Source organism: Apium graveolens, chromosome 11, assembly GCF_009905375.1.
Source record: "Apium graveolens cultivar Ventura chromosome 11, ASM990537v1, whole genome shotgun sequence".
NCBI lineage: Eukaryota > Viridiplantae > Streptophyta > Magnoliopsida > Apiales > Apiaceae > Apium > Apium graveolens.
Genome location: NC_133657.1, coordinates 76,657,429 through 76,676,619, shown reverse-complemented (window position 1 = coordinate 76,676,619; position 19,191 = coordinate 76,657,429). Strand labels below are relative to the sequence as shown.

The window sequence follows — 19,191 nt, the reverse complement described above, 5'->3', positions numbered from 1 at the left end:
ATCTTTATAAGTTTGTATAAGTTGTTGAATCAAGGTGCATTTATACTTATATGCTGCAGAAAATGAGTTGAGATCTGATATAAACACTTGAGAAATCAGACTGCACGCATTATTAAGTCATTAACAACAAATTTCATGCTCATAATTGGCCGTACTCGCTGAACCTACCAAACCAAACCAACCTTTGCCAGCAATTATATTAGCAGATTTAATAGTTTCAAGTCCGGGTATGTTGTAAACCATGAAAAGGCAATCCAAGGATACAAAAGTGCATTAATTCATATATAATAGATTTTAGGATTAATATTCTGTTCGAGGAAAGGTAAACTCATTGTGCATTTTCTCTCGTGAATTCGCCTCTCCTTGTGACAAGCTCGTGAGTCCGAATAATTTGGTTTCTATTTCCATCATCGATTCAGACATTTCTCTAATATCTTAAGATTAAGATTTTAGAAGTTGGTTACTCAACGTGGTATCAGAAGTTAGGCTAGCGGGAGGAGTGTTAACTATATGATAATATAGTCTTCCTCTAACACCTTAAAATTTCAGATTAGTCGGTTATTCAACACTCATGAATTCGAATACTCATTACTCGTGATTGAAATTTGCATGGATTTATGTTATACTTATTTCTAAATACCGGTTACTCAACACTCATGAATTCGAATACTCATTACTTTTGATTAAAATTTGCATAAATTTATGTTATACTTGTTTCAAAATATCCAAATGTATACTATGCGTAAAGGATTAAAGGTCTGATTCATGACAAGCGATGACCGTAATTATCATGTCCGCAGAATTTTTTTGTGAAAGATTTAAGATGAAAAATGAATATGAATACTGGGGTACATCGTCACTTTATCCACGTTTAAATTTTTTGTTCTAGGGTTCCTTTGATAAAATTTTCGCTCAAGAACCTTGGTAACATTTGTTTACTTGCAATTTTCACATCTTACTTAGAATTGAGAGGTACATAATGGTAAACCATTCGGTGCCTTACTAAAAAGCTTGGCCACAAAACTTCCAAGTAGAAGCCCATAATCTGTGGTCTTAAAACACAGTTCAAGTGTGAGGTTGTAGTACCTTGATTTGAATTTTGGGGCTTCAGTTCACAAAAATTATACCATGTTACAGCCCCATTCATTGCCTGCCTTAAAGTGGATACAGGCATCTAATCTAGATTAGATTAGTTTAGTTTTGCTTTCCAAAATTAAGACATAGTCTATCATACTACAGAATCAGCTCCATCCTTCCTAAAAGATTTAGAATTATGGGCCAGATTTCATTTTTTCAACATCAAGCCTTCCCGTTAATAGATAAATAGCGAGATTAATAACGAGAAAGTTGAGTAATGGTGACCGTAGAAATCTCGCTAGTTTTTCATAACGATCATTGTCATTATCATAAAATTAATGTTTTTTTAATAGTGTTTGTATGTCGATGAATCTTTTTTTCTTACTCAGCATGTCTTTTATTATTTTCAAGGAAAATGAATTATCTTCCGGAATTTTAGGGAATTACATCATATGTTTTTCCCTAAAAGTAGAGTAGGTGACTAGGACGAGTTAGGAGTACATATATGTCATTCTCCAGAATTTTCGGGTGACTAAGGGAGAGTAGGTGACGTGGGTGGACCGCTAATCGTAGGCCGTAGAGAAATCTTGTCGTAGAGATGATAATAAAGACAGGAAGTACAGAGAGCAAAGAAAATATTCAGTCATCAAGTACGATGAAAAAGATAAAAAAAAACATAAAAACAACCGAAATTACAAGTGAGCAAGGTCTGTGGTTATAATTTGATCATGAACATGTCAAGAAACTTCAACAAATTTGAGGCCGGATTTTTTTTCATAAAATTTCGAAAGAAAGAGGAAAATTTCTTGATTTTAAAATATCCATCAAATTTAAAAATCATACAAATTTCCAAGTCAACTCAACATGTTTCATCTGAACCAAGAAGGCTCTCCCAACAATTTTAAGTTGGGCTACAAAGCTTGTGCTAGATAAATATAGACCATTTAAAGAATGGGCTTCTAAAATGTAACCCAAAACATCAATCCCAATCTTTTTTTCTTCTTTTTTTCTTCTGATAATTTAATCAATCTCAATTCATAGCACACAAACAAAACAACAATGCAAACTGAGAAAATATCAATCAAGATTCAAGAACCAAGATATTCTTAAATAAACCATAAAAAAAATTAAATCTTTAAATTCTAAAAATCTCACCTTTTTCCTGCAACCAAGAATCAAGACAATGGCCTTAACCAATCTTTTATCATACAAACACTCCTTGTATCTATCTTCATCTACTTCATCACTCTCACTTCTTTCACTAGCTCAAAAGCCCAGAAATGTTGCAATTTCACCTTCAAGAAAGCTCTCAATCACTGCAAAATCTGATGACAATGAAACAGCTGATGCACCAGACCGTTTAATCTCAGCCATTTGTTACTTTTACCCTTTTTTTGATGGTGTTCAATATGGTAAATATGTGATAACACAGTTCACTCCAATACAAACCCTTTTGCAGCCTTTAATTCCTGCTATAAGGGTGTTTAAAAGTTTCCCTTTTAATGGTTTCTTGGTTTTCTTGACTTTGTATTTTGTGGTTGTGAGGAACCCTAATTTTAGTAGGTATGTTAGGTTTAATACTATGCAGGCTATTGTTCTTGATGTGTTGTTGATTTTTCCTGATCTTTTGGAGAGGAGTTTTAGTCCAAGAGATGGGTTGGGCTTGGATTTGATGATGAGTTTGGATAGTACTGTGTTTTTGTTCCTTTTGGTGTGTTTGATTTACGGCTCGTCTTCGTGCTTGTTTGGTCAGGTGCCCAGATTGCCTATTGTTGCTGAAGCTGCTGAGAGGCAAGTTCCGTGATTTTTAAGTGTAATTGTTTTTCGGTTTTTGCTTTCTATTAAGATGACATTGGTAATTCATTATGTTGTTTATTTAGTTAAAAGTAGATATTTGGTAATTCGGAGAAGTAGAATATGTTCAACCTTATACTTTAGTGAGGAATTGAAGTTTATAATTATTTATACTTTTAATGCTGTGTGGTTTCAGTATGATTATATGTCTGTTGTTCGTAAATACATTGTTAATGTTTAATATGTCTGCTAGACCGAGTTAGCATATAGTAAGTTCTTATGACATTGATGAGAAGGTTAAATCCTAACTCTAGTTTACTGCTCCTGTTTGTGTTCCCGTATAATGATCACTTTTGTGATCATTGATACTAACAAAAACTTTCAAAAAAGTTGCCAATTCTTTTTCTAGTAGTCTATGTTTGGTGTATTGTATATCTGGCAAGTCACTAATGGACAGGTTTTACTCTATTTTCTTAGTGCACATAATTTGAAAGCGCGACAGATTATGTGCTCCTACTTCTGCTCTTGTGGATTACGCATTATTATCATTTCTACTGGTTTTTGATATCTCCCATAGTTTTGGAAAATTGTGTAAACTTTTGCTTTCTTAATGTGGTTTGAATTTTGCATTTGTGTGCCATGTGCATGAGCTGTTCATCTCTGCGTGCATTTTTCACATTTTTACCGTGCTCCTTCATAACTTGTGGACCTTTTAAATAATTATGTTATAGAAGAAACAGAAGAACATATGTAGTGCTTTTTAAATGAAATAATTTCCATAACTTCAAATCATTAGTACAGGCCACATCTTTTAATAAATGTAAAATTGATGTAGTTAACCACCTAATATACTGTAAACTGTTTGGTTTAATAGAATGCAAGAACAAATTGACATAGTAATAAATTGCAATATGTTACCAAGATTATGTGAGAGCTTTTCCTTTCTGTATTTGTAATCTAGAATCCAGTGTAATATTTTCTAGAACCCAAATATAGAAATTCCATGTCACCGTAAAACTGCACATATATGCGCAGAAAAATTCCGATAGAACTTGTCAAATCCAAACACTTATATTCTAGGATGATGGCATCTTAAATCTTTGACCTACCAGTTTCCAGAAAATCTGGATCTTTATTTATTCCATATACATTAATACCTAGTAATGCCCAAGCGTTGGTCAATTCCGCTTTTTTTCATATGAACTGGCCATGCTTGAAACAATTCCGCTTTTGTTTTTACCTATTTTTAAAAGGAAATTACAAAGTGTGCCATGATATGGATTAAATGTCATAGAAGTCAATGAAGCAATGTAATTAGTTAATTAGTTTTCCTTATTGCACGACCTCAAACCCTTTTTTTAAAATAAAACCTTGCAGAATCAGGCAGCGTAGGTGCTTCACTTGGTAGTTCTAAGGTGGGTGCTGTAGGCGGCATCAGTTTTCATGAACTTTAATCTTATGCACATGTGATAACTGCTTGGTGCTAGACAAATATTGACGGGTGAATGGATCATAAAACACTAATTCTGTGTCTATCACCGTGGTTAGACCTTATTTTAGAGCATTACCTGTAGCATGGACTTGGATGGTGATGCTTTTCTATATATTCTTACTTTTTGTGCTCTAAGGCCCTACAAACCAAGATCCCCGTAGTATTGAGAGGATGAGTAAATAATAAGTTTAGTTTTCTCAGTTCTTACTTCTTAATCCTGGTGATACATGAAAGCGCCTTAAAGAATTTCTACCAGAAGTCTCAGATGCTATTTACAATAGTCTGTATTCACCTTGCAAGTTTTCTGTATACATGATGTGTACGAAGATTTTAGATGCATCTAAAAGATGACAGTTTTTATACACACTTTTATATATATCCTTTCACCCCCACAATATGGAAATTTCAGTAATTTAATAAGGACTCTATTCTAGGGTTTCCATATGAAGCTACTGAAGAGAACTAAAAAACATGGTATTGTTATTGATCTCAAATAGATGAGTAATTTGTTGGAAGAAATGTGTGAAATGCATCTGTAGTGGGAGAATATAGGGATTAGGGAGTACAATTAAAGTAAGCTCAATTTATGTCATGTAGGGCCTCAGGGGTTTAGGTAGAGCTCAAGGGCATTACAGCTGATAAAATCTTGAACTACAGGACCTAATAACAGCTTTTTCAGTTTAATTATTATCATTAATGTTTAAGGTACAAAGAAACTATTGTTGATTATAAAACATTAATATGGGAACTCTAAATGACAAAATCTTGAAAGATTTGATGACGTGCTATTGCAAAGCTGATCTGCCATTTATTCTTGTTTTCATTAATTTAAATGATAAATTTATGTAAATATCCCGTAAAAAATTGTTGTAAGAATGAAATGTCAGTAATGTGTTAATAGTCGGGTATGCAGATCAAAGTTCAAGGTCTGATTGTCGCAAGGTGCAATATTAGCAGTATAGAGTAACAGTATTGTATGTAGAGTCGTAAGACAGTGACTTGGGTATAAATTATAATTAGAAGTATTCTATGTCGCACAGCTTCTTCTAGTATTTGGTCTTCACTTCAGGTATGGCTAGATTTTAGTTTGCGTTAATTTTAAATGTTAAGATTCTTTACTTCCAAATTCCTTTGCTGGAGTACTAAGGTTGTAATGTATAGTTTACTTCAGATAAGAGTAGTCCGTTGCTTTATCTGTTATTCCTATATATTGGTGTCTGTTTTGTGTGGTCAAATATGTTCTGTACTGGTTTATTTTTCGGGAGTTTGATTATTAAATTAAGTCAGGTCCATTCCATAAATGGGAAGGTGACATTGATTGAGTTTGGGAAAGCACTAAATCTTGAGAAATCCTTACTAGAGTCATGGATGTTTGATGTTTGCATGCTGTAGCTGTTGTGTGCAATTGTAGGGACTGAGTTGTCTCTTGGGTGAGGGAGGGGAGTTGATGAAGCAAGGATTCCCATTTCCCAGTGTTTCAGGAATATGTTCATGTCTTTTAACAATTAGTTGCTTTTTTACTCTTTAGGGCAAATACGCAAATACAACCGGGATCCAAAGATCCAAATTTGGGGCAGATTATCCCAAATTCCATTCCAACAGGGTTGCAATTGGATTTGATCACTTTGGATCACTACTATTCACTGATTCAAATTTGGATCACTTAATTTAATATAAAATAATGGTTTTGTTATTCGTAGTTTATGAGATTTTAAATTAATTTTTGATTATTTAATTATATAATTAATAACAGAATATAATTAATAGTTAACAAAATTTATATTTGAACAAAACTTAAAATAATGTGAAAACGTAATTTCATTAAAATTTAAAAATAAAAAAGAGGGACATATTGCACTTAGAGATGTATTAATTGAGCATTTGTGGGAAAAATATAGTAGTTCGGAAAATCAATGTGTATCAATGATATTTTGTATGTTAATTATTGCAATAAATGTGTTTTTCGTGAATTAAGTGCACAATTTTAATATTTTTATGTGTATTATTTTTTTTTGATTTAATTAATTTATGTAATGTTATATAAATTGATAATAATAATTAAATGATAAATTCAAGATAAAATTGCTTAATATGATATTTATATATTATTATATATGAAAAATAATTTGGATCACACCATTTAAGTTGGTCAGAAATTTGGATCAGTATTTGGATCAGTTGGTGATCCAAATTTGGATTTTTGGATTGTAACTGTTGGAGATAACTATTGGAGATGGCCTTATTGCATGCATATATTTCTATTCCTAATTCGAGATCTTTGACAACAGTCCAGTGTGAAGTGCAAATTATCAATCACCATTATACTTGCAAGCACGGCGACATGTGATGCATTTGAATTTGTAATAGGATACGAGGAAAATACCTGGAGTTCATAATCTTTAGAATATGTCTTATGCTATCGCCTTTTAGGTGTTTCTTGTCTAGTTAGGTTATAATTCTCATATATGCAAGGATCAAGTAGGGATTTTTAACACATAGTATATGATACTATTATGTATAATCCAATCACAATTTTGGACTCCTGTGATCAACTGGAATTTCAATCAGAGATTAATATAGTAGTGTAGTAAAGTGTTTAATGATTTGTTGCAAGAATATATGTGTATAAATTATAGGGTATGATATGTCTAGAAGAAGCTAACTAACCACCACCTCCAGTCGGTGGGGAGTGGGAGGGCATCTTGTAGCAAATTTCCACCCGTTTCTCATTTATTTTTACATACATTGGGTCGTCGTTGAGAGCTGGTCTTTGACAATCGTAATATAATCGTATGAGTAACATCATTTGTATATTAATGAATGTTACTAATACGGTTTCTAGCGTACTATTGTCGGGGACCAGCTCCATTTAGCTTAATCTAGACGCACAATACCTGATTTTTATATGACAATTAGATTTATATATTTTTGTTTAAACATTTAAATTTGAAGGGGTAAGGGGATAGGGAGTAATTAATTAGAGGTGGCAAATACACACTTGACATTGATTTTGGTTATCCATGTAATGAATTACTGGCAAGCATGTTTGTGTAAGAAATGGAAGGGCAGCTAAGCATGAGCATGAACAGCTGTACATACGTCTACACGGTTGTCAATTACATAATCACCCTCCTATCCCTATCCTCTACCACCATTTTCTTGTTATTTTGTTTCATTTTTCTCAAAGAATAGCTGTAACATTTTTTTGGAAGCTGTTTGACACCGACAAAACAAAACAAATGTCCAATTTATCCCGATAATTTTTTTGGAACCTATTTTAAAATGCTGTCTTGATCTTCGATTCACCCTGCTTTAAGTGTTCAAATGTATAGAACTTGCTATAAAACTTATATTTATCAGAAATTTTATTTTACACATATACTTAAATGTTAAGCGTATGCTTTTTAAGAAATATATATTTATCAGAAATCCTTATTTACACATGCATTTAAATATTAAATGTATGCTTATTAATAAACATATATTGATAAAAAGGTTTTGACTTAACACACATAACAATGGACTGTTGTGGACCGAATTTAAATATGTTGTATAAGTATAGACCCTATGCTTGTAGGAGGGTGTTGGTATATATGAAGGTGAAGGCTTTGCTTTTGAAAGTTGGATGAGGAAAAGGTGAATGTTAGTAATAGTGAGCTTTTGGGGAGTAAATAACCGGCAACGGCTGGCTTAAACCACGTGAATTGATACGCTCGCTAAATGCGTACACTGCCATTTTTTCCGTTAATTTAGCTTCTGCTGTTTCTCTCCTTTATTTCTGTTATTTTTTTTCTTTTATTTATTCGCTTACCTTTACTCTTCCGATGCTCTTTAAATGTTTATGTCGGAGGTGGGGATTTATTTATTTATTTAACCCCCCCCCCTCTCCTGGTCAACAACATTGGACTCTTCTTTTTTTTCTAAATCCAACCATCGCTTCTTTTATTCTTATCCTATTTCTATGTTTTCTTATTCACCTTTATTATATAATTTCACATAATAACATTTCATACATCAGGGACCACCAAACTTGATAAATAATTATGCAGAATGATAAAAAATTATTTTATTTTAAATTTATCTATTTCTTTTAACTCCCATTTAATTTCACTAATAAAAAAAAATTAACTGGTATCTTTGTGATTTCAAAACTAATTACTGATTTCTATAAACATTCTTTGCCAAGCTTAAATTGAATCATCTCTCCAAATCAATAACTCAACTCAATTTACACAGTTAAATTAGGAAAATACTAATATCTTAAAATCAATTCAAAATTTTATGACATTACTTTATGTATAATTATTAACTTTCTATGTGCACATGGCCTATGTTAAGAATTAAGGTTATGATCTTACCTTTATAAAATCTAGAATTTAAACTTATCAAATAAAATCTAGAATTTAAGCCAAAATTATGTAGATTTGACTTGTAGCTAAAAAATGTGGTTTACCCTATATTAAGCATAAACAAGAACTTTTACATATAAAAATAAGGAAAATGCTACGATTATTATAAGTTAAATATTAGGTAATTTAATTACCATAAGTTTTACATTTCCCCATCAAACCCCGATTAACCAGCAGTGCAACAAATAAAACAAGATTCTGCCGTCATTTTCTCCAAAATGTATACGTTACAGTAATAACGTATTTCCTATAATACCCTCACTCTAGATCTACATCTACTGCTTCACTTCAGCTAAACCCCTCTCCTCATCCTCCAAAACCACACACTCCTCTCTCTCTCTCTCTCACTCTCTCTTTCTCTCTCACGATGCAACATCTCTCTGCAACCGCCATCACGGCGGTGCTGAGCCTCATCTTTCTTCTCTCTCCCACACTCACATCCGCACATAACATCACCGCAATCCTCAACAAATACCCCGAATTCTCAACCTTCAACCACTACCTAACCGAAACACACCTCGCCGCCGAAATCAACCGCCGCATTACAATCACCGTCTGCGCCGTCGACAATGCCGGAATGGCCGACCTCCTCGCCAAACACCTCTCCATCTCCGCAATGAAAAACGTTCTCTCTCTCCACGTCCTCCTCGACTACTTCGGCGCTAAAAAACTCCACCAAATCACCGACGGCACTGCCTTAGCCGCCACTATGTTCCAAGCCACCGGCACCGCTACAGGCACATCCGGCTTCGTCAACATCACCGATCTCAAAGGCGGTAAAGTCGGCTTCGGCGCCGAAGATAACGGCGGCGTTCTCCCCGCTTCCTTCGTCAAATCAATCGACGAGCGTCCGTACAATCTCTCCGTTATCCAGATCAGTCAGATCTTAAATTCGCCGGAAGCGGAAGCTCCGGCGCCAGCTCCGAGCAGTCAGAACATCACCAAACTAATGTCAGCTCACGGATGTAAAGTCTTCGCTGACGCATTATCAGCTTCCGACGCACAGAAGACCTACGAAGACAATCTCGACGGAGGCTTAACGATTTTTTGCCCTCTCGATGACGCATTTAAAAAGTTTGCTCCCAAATTTAAAAACCTAACAATTGCAGGTAAACAGGCACTGCTCGAATCACACGCAATGCCTGTTTACGAGTCAATGCAGATGTTAAAACAGAATAACGGACTAATGAACACACTAGCAACTGACGGCGCTAGTAAATTCGATATCACAGTTCAAAATGACGGAGAACAAGTAACTCTAAAGACGAAGCTAGTAACAGCTAGAATAACAGGTACATTGTTCGATGAGCAGCCGTTATCGATTTACACTATCAACAATGTGTTGTTGCCTAAGGAGTTGTTTAAAGGAGCCTTATCGCCGACTCCGGCGCCGGCACCGGAGCCTGCGGCGGATTCGCCTAAAGGTTCGAAAAAGAAGAAGAAGAAGGTGGCGGATGCTCCGTCGGATTCACCGGCGGATTCACCTGATGAGGATCCGTCTGATCAGACGGCGGATGAGAATGGAGCGGTTGTGTTTAACGGTGGAGGATTGGTTGCGATTGTGATGAGTGTATGGTTGGTGTTGTTACAGCTGTAGTAACTTAAGTTTATTTTGTCGGTTTGTTTTTTTCGGGTTAAATAAATCATTTTCCGTAAATGATTTGTTTATTCTTTGGGTTTTTGTTACGGGTTTTGTGAGGTGTGATTTAGGGTTTGTTTGAATTTATGGTCCGAGGTTGAGAGGGGGGAGTGTCAACTGTCGAGTGTTTTGGTTTCTTTAATTTATGTATATTTCCGTTATAATACTTTAATTATTTATTAATGCGATTCACGGATTAGAAATTTAATCACATATGAAGCTACGAGTATTCAAGGGTTTTTGTTTAAGTTTCCTTATATGGTTGCTGCTGCTTTTTAGCAATATGTCATGCACAGTTTTGATTTCCAATTCCCAGCCTTGGGTTGGGTCCGAATGAATCAACACAATTGCATCAAACTCACATTCCATCAATAAGCCTGTTACATATCGAACGAGTTATAGGTCATCTTATTTTTTGAAATTTTCTTGACTCTCTCACGCCCTTTAATAAAATTACAAAATTCCACAATGTCCCCCAGCCTCTTAATGAATAATCAGAACACTCTCTGCTTTTTGTTTGAATTTTTTTGAAATTTCCTAGCACTAACATCTGCTACAGTGAACACGAAGCGGCGAGTCCGGTTCAATTCTAATTTATCCCCAAACTATGTCATAATTAATACTACTTTTAAACTTTTAAGTTATATTAAAACCTATAAAAGAAAAATCCTCTACGGTCCACATTATTTCATGCCATTTGTAAAAAATTTTGGAAACAAAATTATAACACCTAACATTGTCAATAAAGGAGCTTTGTACAAATTATTAACTACACTTTTTCAGCTTATCTTATCACTTATCATTTCTCATTTCTCAGTACATGTATACTTCTTTAGAATTCATCTCCTTGACTAAAAAAATGTTTCAATCTGCTTTCACAAAAGCTAAACAGATTGTATATCGCATTAAACGATTTCCATCTGCATCTCTATTTCCCTACTAAAATATTTTCTTGCCTTATAATTCAGCAACCTCATCCGAAGAAAACAACCACTTTTGCAATGCATTTCTTGCTAAACATACATATATACACATCTCAGCATCTATGGACAGACTGTAAATGGAACCCAGTCAATACAACATGCACTTGGCTCCCAAATCCAAGTAATTATTGACACATCCGGCACACAGATGAACTTACTCTTTAACTGATAAGTTCTTCATTGACCAAGCAAGCAAATAATTTTAGCCCGGAACTGATAAGTTATTAAATTGACCAAGCAAAAAATCTTCGCTTTATAAACTCGAAGGGCAATTGTCAGATTTATGCAGAGTTTAAGTAGAGATTATGTTGTTTGATGTAGTCAATGACTTCATCTGGCACTAGATATTTCACCGACAAACCCCTGGAAACACAGTCCCTGTAACAGTTTAGAGTTAGCACAATGAATACAAGTACGATACATGTTAGCACTCTAAAACCAACTAGACATTTGAATCTGTTGTTACCTTACTATTGTAGAACTAATTCGGTTCGGAACAATTTCGTCCACAATTTTGATGTTACTCTGCAAAAATACAAGTCAAATTACAGGAAACATCTGACGCTTACGCGATTAAACTAGAAATAACATAACAAACTTGAAGGGGAGATGCAAAACAAATAGATACATCTTATAAACTTTAACAATAAATCACCGATTACACGATAAAAACAAATCAGAAAATATTTTCATATTCTGAAAAAGGAGAAGTCAAATATTTCTTCTGGAAACATGAAGATACTTTCTCGGAAATACTTATGTACTAAACATGTATTTAGAAAATATTTTCATCTTGTGAGAAAAGGAGGTTGAATTTCTGTACTAAAACATGTATTTAGAAGATATTTTCAATTGGGAGAAGGGGTTTGTCAGCACTCAGCAAGGGCGTAGCCAGAAAACCAAGTCAGGGGGTCGAAAAAAATTTAACGACAAATAAAATTTTAAAATTTTAATTAACAATATCTTTCAAATACAATATTTTCAATTTATATGTAAGAAGAATATAATTAATGGTTTATCTCTTATCCGATATATTTAACCTCTTTTGTTGAACTTAAAAGATAAATTTATGCACCCTTTTACAAATTATATTATTAAGTGGGGTCAAGAATAAAATTTAAGTGGGGTCAAAAATATTAAGCGGGGTCAAAAATATTATTTTTAAGGTCAAATATAAAATATTTAAATTTTATATAATAGAAAAAAGAAGATACTTGAGAGTTGAGGGGGTGCAAGTGACCCCCTGCTCTCAAGGTAGCTACGCCCCTGGTTGTCAGCCACACAAAATCAAAAGGAAGAAAAAGGAATCAGCTAGGAATGGCAAACTAATCCGATACAATATATTTTCAGGTTTCGGATATTAATCAAATACAATCCAAAAAAATTCGGATTTCGGGTATATCCAAACCCAACCCGAAATCCGCAGGATCAAGTTTGTAATTCAATTTTCCGGTATTTTTCGGATTCGGATCGCATTCGGGTATGGTTTAAAAATCAGTTTTTAATTTGAATTAAGATTTATGACCGATTCGACCCGATTGCAATCCCTAGAATCACCTTGAAGAAGAGAATTTAACATAAATATATTTTTTTTACCTTGCATTCATTCAAAATTTCATCACTAGCAATAAGTTTCTCAATGTCTTGACCTTCTCGCCGAACGCAAACCACACCATAGTCTCTACATATAGTCCTGACCTAGAAATTGAAAAAGAAACGAAATAACAAGATTTCTTCCACAAATTGAAATGTAGAAGATATAAGTTAACATACAAGTTGAAGTAGAAGCAAATTTCAGACAACTTGTTGAAATTGTATGACAGTAATTATACTCAATTTGATAATGTATCAGAACTTGGAAGCCCACCTAACATGATTAAAATTGCATGCCTACATTTTCAAATAAGCTCTACATGTTGCACAATATTATTTCGTAAAAACTTAACCAATAAAAAAATTATATTTCCCAAAAGGAGATCTACAGTATGCATAATATGACATTGTGCAATGTCATGTACTGGAATTCTTATATTCATTAAATTAAGATATTTTCAATAACAATGGAAAACCTAAAACTATTATATCAAGGAAAAACAGTTCAACAGGCCAAAATATCAAAATCAACATAAAACCTTTCATCAGATAGACATTAACCAAGATCTCATAAGCTTCTGAATGCATTTTCTTTGGTAGATTACAATATGGTGATGGTGCCCAGATTAGAACCGAGACATGACTTATTTTTAATTGATTCTGAAACTAAAGTTATTTGTCCAACCTTAACTGGCAGAATTAAAACTTGTGTCTGAGTTAAATGTTTAATTTTAGACTTGGAATTACCTGCTCCGGGATCCATACTTTAGGAGTGCTGAAAGATTCAAGTAGGTCAGAACCACAGATAAGCATAACTCTCAGGGATGCTAAAGCAGAAGCAAAGACAATGTATTATCCATAACATTCAAGTGCAAAGGAAATAAATACTAACATATGACACACAAATACAGGTGATTGCAGCATGGATGCATGATATATAAAATAATAAACAAAAAAAATCTGAAAATAAAGCATGATGTCTTGTGTTATTAATACAAACAATTTAGGACCACGCCTTTCTCAATCATAGAATACCAATGACTAATATGATTATAGATTATTTGCAACAAATGACTAAACCAGTTCTTCATTTTATGACTGAGTAAAAAACAAGGCATAGTGCAAAGCTTACCTCCAGGTATCAATCCGTTATCACACAAGGAACTCCTGATTCTGGATAAAACAGTTAATGTCCGTTGGAAGGTACTCTGATTTGTCTACTACAGAGATACAGACTTTATTATATATATACATAGTGAAACAACAGCTGACATCAAAACCTATGTATTGATGTTCAGAAAAAGACATGCATGAAGCTTTTTTGAGTTTTGAATAATTTAAAAGACACATGTGCGAGGTGTGGGGAAAAAAGAGACCTCCCACGGGTCCACCATTATGAATTCAGAACTTTTGCATGCAAGATTACACATTGCGATCCGATGTTCAGCTGATAAAAGACCCTACAAATACAAGCACATTCAGCTACTAACTTCATATTTAAACATGGTCAACTCAAAGAATCAGGTGTAAAGACAAAATGCATACTTTATGCTCTAATAGACAGTTAAATACCTTTTTCTTGTATGCATCATTAACAGGTGACATATATCCACCAATAACAGAGAACCCCTCTGAATTCAGTGCATCTCTTGCCAGCTCTAGCAACAAGAATATAAAATATACAATCAAAGATAACTAAAAAAATTATCAGCATTCCACCAGAAATTGCATATAAGATTTATTGCAGTTATAGACAAATGTAAAAATATATTAATGATCATGTATAAATACGTTTGTGTGTGTGCATTGCTCTCGAACATGTACCATAAGCTAAATTTACGGACTTACAACAATCTTGCAAGACATACATCAATCTTACAAGAGTCGCTGGTAAGTGTTAAATTGAGGTTCAGCTTCAAACTCTATACGTGCATGTACTAACAAGAACACTGATGAAACCTTATCGCATTGGATAACCTGGATAACGTGCTTCTTATTAACTTAATACTTCAAAGTAGTTAGGCTGCAGTAAAGAAGTAATGTAGACACTAGACATATGAATACAAATTTATTTTTATTTTAGTTTCTTTTAACTTTTTTTATCTCATATAATTGATATCTTATAACCCGACAAAAAAAATAAAAAAAATTGATATCTTATAACAAATACAAACTTTAAATCAATATAGTTTCTAATCTCATGTAAAGCTAATTTAATGTAACAAATGTCATACATACATATACATATAGGAGATTGCTGGCCCTGAGGAGACATGCCCGAAGTTGAAAGAAAATAAGTATATCATAGGGGTATTTTTGTAAATATAGGGGGTCATGTTTATATTTACAAATTTGCCCTTAAAATATTAAGGTATAAAATGTCCTAACCTCAGGTAATTTACCTGAGGTCAGGTCCAGTTTTCTCTAATATAATAATATTAAAGTACGCCAATTAATGTTCTAATTAATCTTTCCGATTTATCTCTGCCTACCCGATTAATCGCTAGGTGGTACCTCAACCGCCTTGGTCTGCCTAGCAATCTCTGGAACATTGATCTCGAGTAAAAGAGAAAAGGGGTAGTCGCCACTTACCAAAAAGACGTAAATGCATATATGTCGGGGGATTGAAACTTCCAGCAGAGAGTAAAACTACATATGTTGTTTCCCTGAAATTCAAAAGCTAGTTTGTCAGGTAAGAAAAGTATTAAAACACATAATATGGTAAAGGGTAATGGAAGAACAAGCGAGCTTAGCATGAATAAAGATTTGTCAACTGTTCACATTGGTGCTGCCTTTGATAACCCTTACGACTATCTGCAGTCAATTACTCTACCACTGAGCTAAGAAAACAGACTTTTTTTGACTAGTGCTAGAGGTCTGGAATTTAGGTGATAACTCCGGTCCGTTTTTAATTGCACGAATACTACTACAGACATCCAATAGAGGATAAGTTTCTTCTTTTGCATTTAGTCCTATTCCTATATAAACAATTCTGGGATAGCAGTGTTGTTTGTTTTTCTTGTTTTTATCATATATAAAAGGAAGAAGTGTTGTTTGTTTTTCTTGTCTTTATCATTTATAAGAGGAAGTGCATATTTCATCAGATGCTTTGTACGTCAGTTCTTATTTCGATCTAATGGCATGGGTTACCATAAACAGATCTACTTCTGTTTCTTTCCTATGCATCGTATGTGTGCCGCTCTAGAATAGTTGCAGTTTCTTAGTCCATTCACATGTTTATGCTTACACTGCTCATATTTTATTTCTTCTTTCTGTTTTTTTGCAGAGTCAGCAGAGGAATGGAAATTAATCCAAAGGGGAGGAAAAAAATATTCACCTGAAACGGAAGATGAAGCTAAAGGAGATCACGAGGAAGCAGATGACAATGTGCATGGAGAAAAGGAAAAAGTAAATGGAGTTTCTGAATACTTTGATGAAGAAGAGCCTACGCAGGCAGAAAGTGAGAAAAAAGAAACTGATACTGAAGACGGGTCAGAAGAAGAGACTAAAAAGTGTAAACGAGTTCCCTCAAAGAAGTCACCTGGGAAAAGAATTCTGCTGAGAATTCTAAAACCAGAAAAGCTAACGGTGAAAACGTCAAGCCTGCCGCCTAAGAACGCATCATCGAAACCATCCTTAAGTGGTTCCAAGGTTCAAGATAGTGATACAAGTCCAAAGATGTAATCAAAGAAGAAGAAAACTGTAGTTAAGAAGTCACCAAAACCAAAAAATTCTGTTTCCAAGGAAAAAGCTGGCAAGAATTATGTAGTTTCATTTTCTGAAGAATTTTGGCTACTTTCTTGCCCAAGCAAATGTCTAACGGAAACAGAAATCAGTAATTTTTTAAGGAAATATATTTCATATGTATTACGTGGAAACTCTTGAAGATTTTATTAATAATTAAATAAAAATCATTTGTGCCCTGATATTCTTTTTCCTTTTGAAGGCAAAAAAGTCGTGAAAGCAAAGGAGAAACCCAAAGCGGAGAAGTTAAAGACTTAAAGCCTAGTGACAATGAGCTTAAAATGTAATTTGCAAAATTCTCAAGGAGGCGGACTTCAAAACGGTAAGGACATATTAATTAATAATCATCCTGCGGTTAATAATCTAAAACTAACAGTTTAAAATAGCTATGTAAACCTGCTGTAACACCTCATCTCTTTCGTCAAAGTTCTGAAAGTTTTCTTTTACAATGGATTCATCTCAGCAAATATAGCATATGGCTTGTTGTACTTGGCATATATATTGCTTTCAGCGTTTCATTTTAGGGAAAATGCTATTATATTTGTTTTTCAAATTCTGTCTCTCAACTAAATCTTCTGATTCTCCCTCTAATCTCTTTAATATCTCTCAATACACGCCAGCAAAAACAACGATAAACTGCGATGTTCATCTACATACAATATATTGAATTTTAATGTAATTTGGCTAACAGGAACAAAATGGCGAAGTGAGTGAAAGTAGAAAGTACCCGTTATCATGATCTTTAGTCCCTAATGATAACTTCTCCAGTGGTAAGGCACTATCCATCATACGCAGGGAAACTACAAGTGAAATCATTGGCAGTCAACATCCCGCTTTAGAACTACACAAGAGAATTTTCTCATATGAAGCAAAACCTAAAAGTAAAGCTAAATAACACAACAATCAACATTATCACATCTAACTTACATTTGTCTGTGTTACATTTTAAATCAAAAACATAACGAGATAACAACTACAACATATGTGATGTACATTTAAAAACAAGAATTCACTTGCTTGCAAATCGTAACAACAATTTAAATGTCAGATTATTAATAAAACTAGGACTTATTTGATGGAACTACGCAGAACGACAGGCAACCTGCAAATAGTCACAAGGACACAGAATGGGTGCCGCGCCATTCCAGCAGAATCACTACGCCTAACCCAAGATATATAGACAAGAAGTGGTACAAATTATAACCAATTATCTCTGCAGTTGGTTCATAAAATTTATTCGCAATACAAGAGTTGTTTAAACCTCGCCAAATATCTTTTCTTAAGCTTTGCTCCCTCTTTCTCATTGAATTCTGTACATTACTTTTTGGCATGCTTTTCAATGCCGCTTTAAAGAACAACTCCATAATATTTTTTAATTTTTTTTCCTGTGTTTAAACTTTTATTCAAAAAATAATAATTTAAAATAATATTATGAAACTATAATTTATAGAAACCTCGAACTATGTGTACATAGTAAACATATATAACACACGGAGGGAGTAATTGGGAACAACATTATTCTAGAAAGTACATAAATTTCACCCTTACACTAAAATCATCGAACACCTGGCATGCGTGCTCTCATAATATCATCTTGTATCAAAATTGAGCTTGTAAATTAGCAAATACTAATGGATATACCGAAAATAAAACAATCATACCCTTAATTCGGGGTGAAATTTCTTCTATCTTTATCTTCCACCAAGTTTCGCTACAGATTCTAATCCTTATTCGCTGACCTCTTTAATCCTCTGCTTCTCTGCGCGAATTAATGAACTGCTTATTAGCTTAATTTAACACTTAAACGATCAAGTTGCATCTGGTTCTTTTGTCCTTTTCTGTTAAAAAAATACACCCTCCCTCCTTTCGATTGATAAGAATTCTTATGAAAAGGATTGGACACATAGTTTAATAAATAATTTAATAAATATGTATAAAGTAGTCAAAAAAGAAAGAAAACTGTGTCAAATAGTGGGACATATTAACTTTTAATATATAAAAAGAAGATAGTGGGAGTAAAAATAATGTGAAAGGGGAGGAAAAATGGGAAAATGATGTGATTATCGATTATTTTTGGTAAGTTTTGAAATGTAAATAAATAAATGAGATATCTCAAAAAGAAAAAATATAAAAAAATGAAAAAAAGGAGGGAGTAATTTAACTTGGATTGAATTGATATTTTTCAAATTTTTATTTTACAAGCATTAAGAAGAAACCTAGGGTTAATAACAAGGGTCTATGTGTAACTATATTTCAAGCGTCTAGATTTGCGGATTAAAATTTTAAAAATAAATAAACAAAAAAAACTTCTAAAACACAATTATAAGCCCGTTTAATTTAACAAAACTATTAATAAGCACTTTTTAATAAAAAGTTGTGGGAATATGTGTAATTTTAAAATTAAGGAGATAAGTAAAATTTAAATGATAAATAAATATTACTTATAAGTCTAGATTAATT

General features: G+C 33.5%; 3 protein-coding genes across 5 annotated transcripts; 2 read left to right on the top strand and 1 right to left on the bottom strand.

Annotated features, from left to right (window-relative positions):
* Nucleotides 1–2,107: 2,107 nt before the first annotated feature.
* LOC141697434 (protein TIC 20-v, chloroplastic) lies at nt 2,108–3,051 on the top strand. The gene has a single exon (XM_074501820.1). The coding sequence runs from the start codon at nt 2,261–2,263 to the stop codon at nt 2,879–2,881; it is 621 nt and encodes a 206-aa protein (XP_074357921.1). The 5' UTR covers nt 2,108–2,260; the 3' UTR covers nt 2,882–3,051.
* Nucleotides 3,052–9,064: 6,013 nt separating this feature from the next.
* Nucleotides 9,065–10,594, top strand: LOC141697042 (fasciclin-like arabinogalactan protein 1). The gene has a single exon (XM_074501226.1). The coding sequence runs from the start codon at nt 9,140–9,142 to the stop codon at nt 10,367–10,369; it is 1,230 nt and encodes a 409-aa protein (XP_074357327.1). The 5' UTR covers nt 9,065–9,139; the 3' UTR covers nt 10,370–10,594.
* A 793-nt stretch (nt 10,595–11,387) lies between these two features.
* LOC141698167 (nicotinamide/nicotinic acid mononucleotide adenylyltransferase) lies at nt 11,388–18,608 on the bottom strand. 3 transcript variants are annotated; one of them, XM_074502798.1, is made up of 10 exons: nt 18,393–18,608; nt 17,459–17,572; nt 15,580–15,653; nt 14,560–14,645; nt 14,364–14,447; nt 14,120–14,204; nt 13,735–13,814; nt 12,991–13,092; nt 11,861–11,919; nt 11,388–11,772 (listed from the first exon to the last, which is right to left on the bottom strand). In XM_074502798.1, exons 2-10 carry the CDS (start codon nt 17,545–17,547, stop codon nt 11,676–11,678), a joined length of 756 nt encoding a protein of 251 aa, XP_074358899.1. In that variant the 5' UTR covers nt 17,548–17,572; nt 18,393–18,608; the 3' UTR covers nt 11,388–11,675. The 3 variants fall into 3 exon arrangements, with proteins under 3 accessions (XP_074358899.1, XP_074358900.1, XP_074358901.1); XM_074502799.1 differs by having other exon boundaries at nt 17,459–17,531; XM_074502800.1 differs by lacking the exons at nt 17,459–17,572; nt 18,393–18,608 and adding an exon at nt 16,325–16,432.
* Between the last annotated feature and the right edge of the window lie 583 nt (nt 18,609–19,191).

What these genes read in the sequence shown, in the direction of transcription:
- LOC141697042 (XM_074501226.1), top strand. Translation starts at nt 9,140, where the DNA reads ATGCAACATCTCTCTGCAACCGCCATCACGGCGGTGCTGAGCCTCATC.
- LOC141697434 (XM_074501820.1), top strand. Translation starts at nt 2,261, where the DNA reads ATGGCCTTAACCAATCTTTTATCATACAAACACTCCTTGTATCTATCT.
- LOC141698167 (XM_074502798.1), bottom strand. Translation starts at nt 17,547, where the DNA reads ATGATTTCACTTGTAGTTTCCCTGCGTATGATGGATAGTGCCTTACCA. An exon ending in TAATGGTGGACCCGTGGGAG is followed by an intron (nt 14,205 to 14,363) that starts GTCTCTTTTTTC and finishes TCTCTGTAGTAG; the next exon opens with ACAAATCAGAGTACCTTCCA. An exon ending in ATTAGTTCTACAATAGTAAG is followed by an intron (nt 11,773 to 11,860) that starts GTAACAACAGAT and finishes AAACTGTTACAG; the next exon opens with GGACTGTGTTTCCAGGGGTT.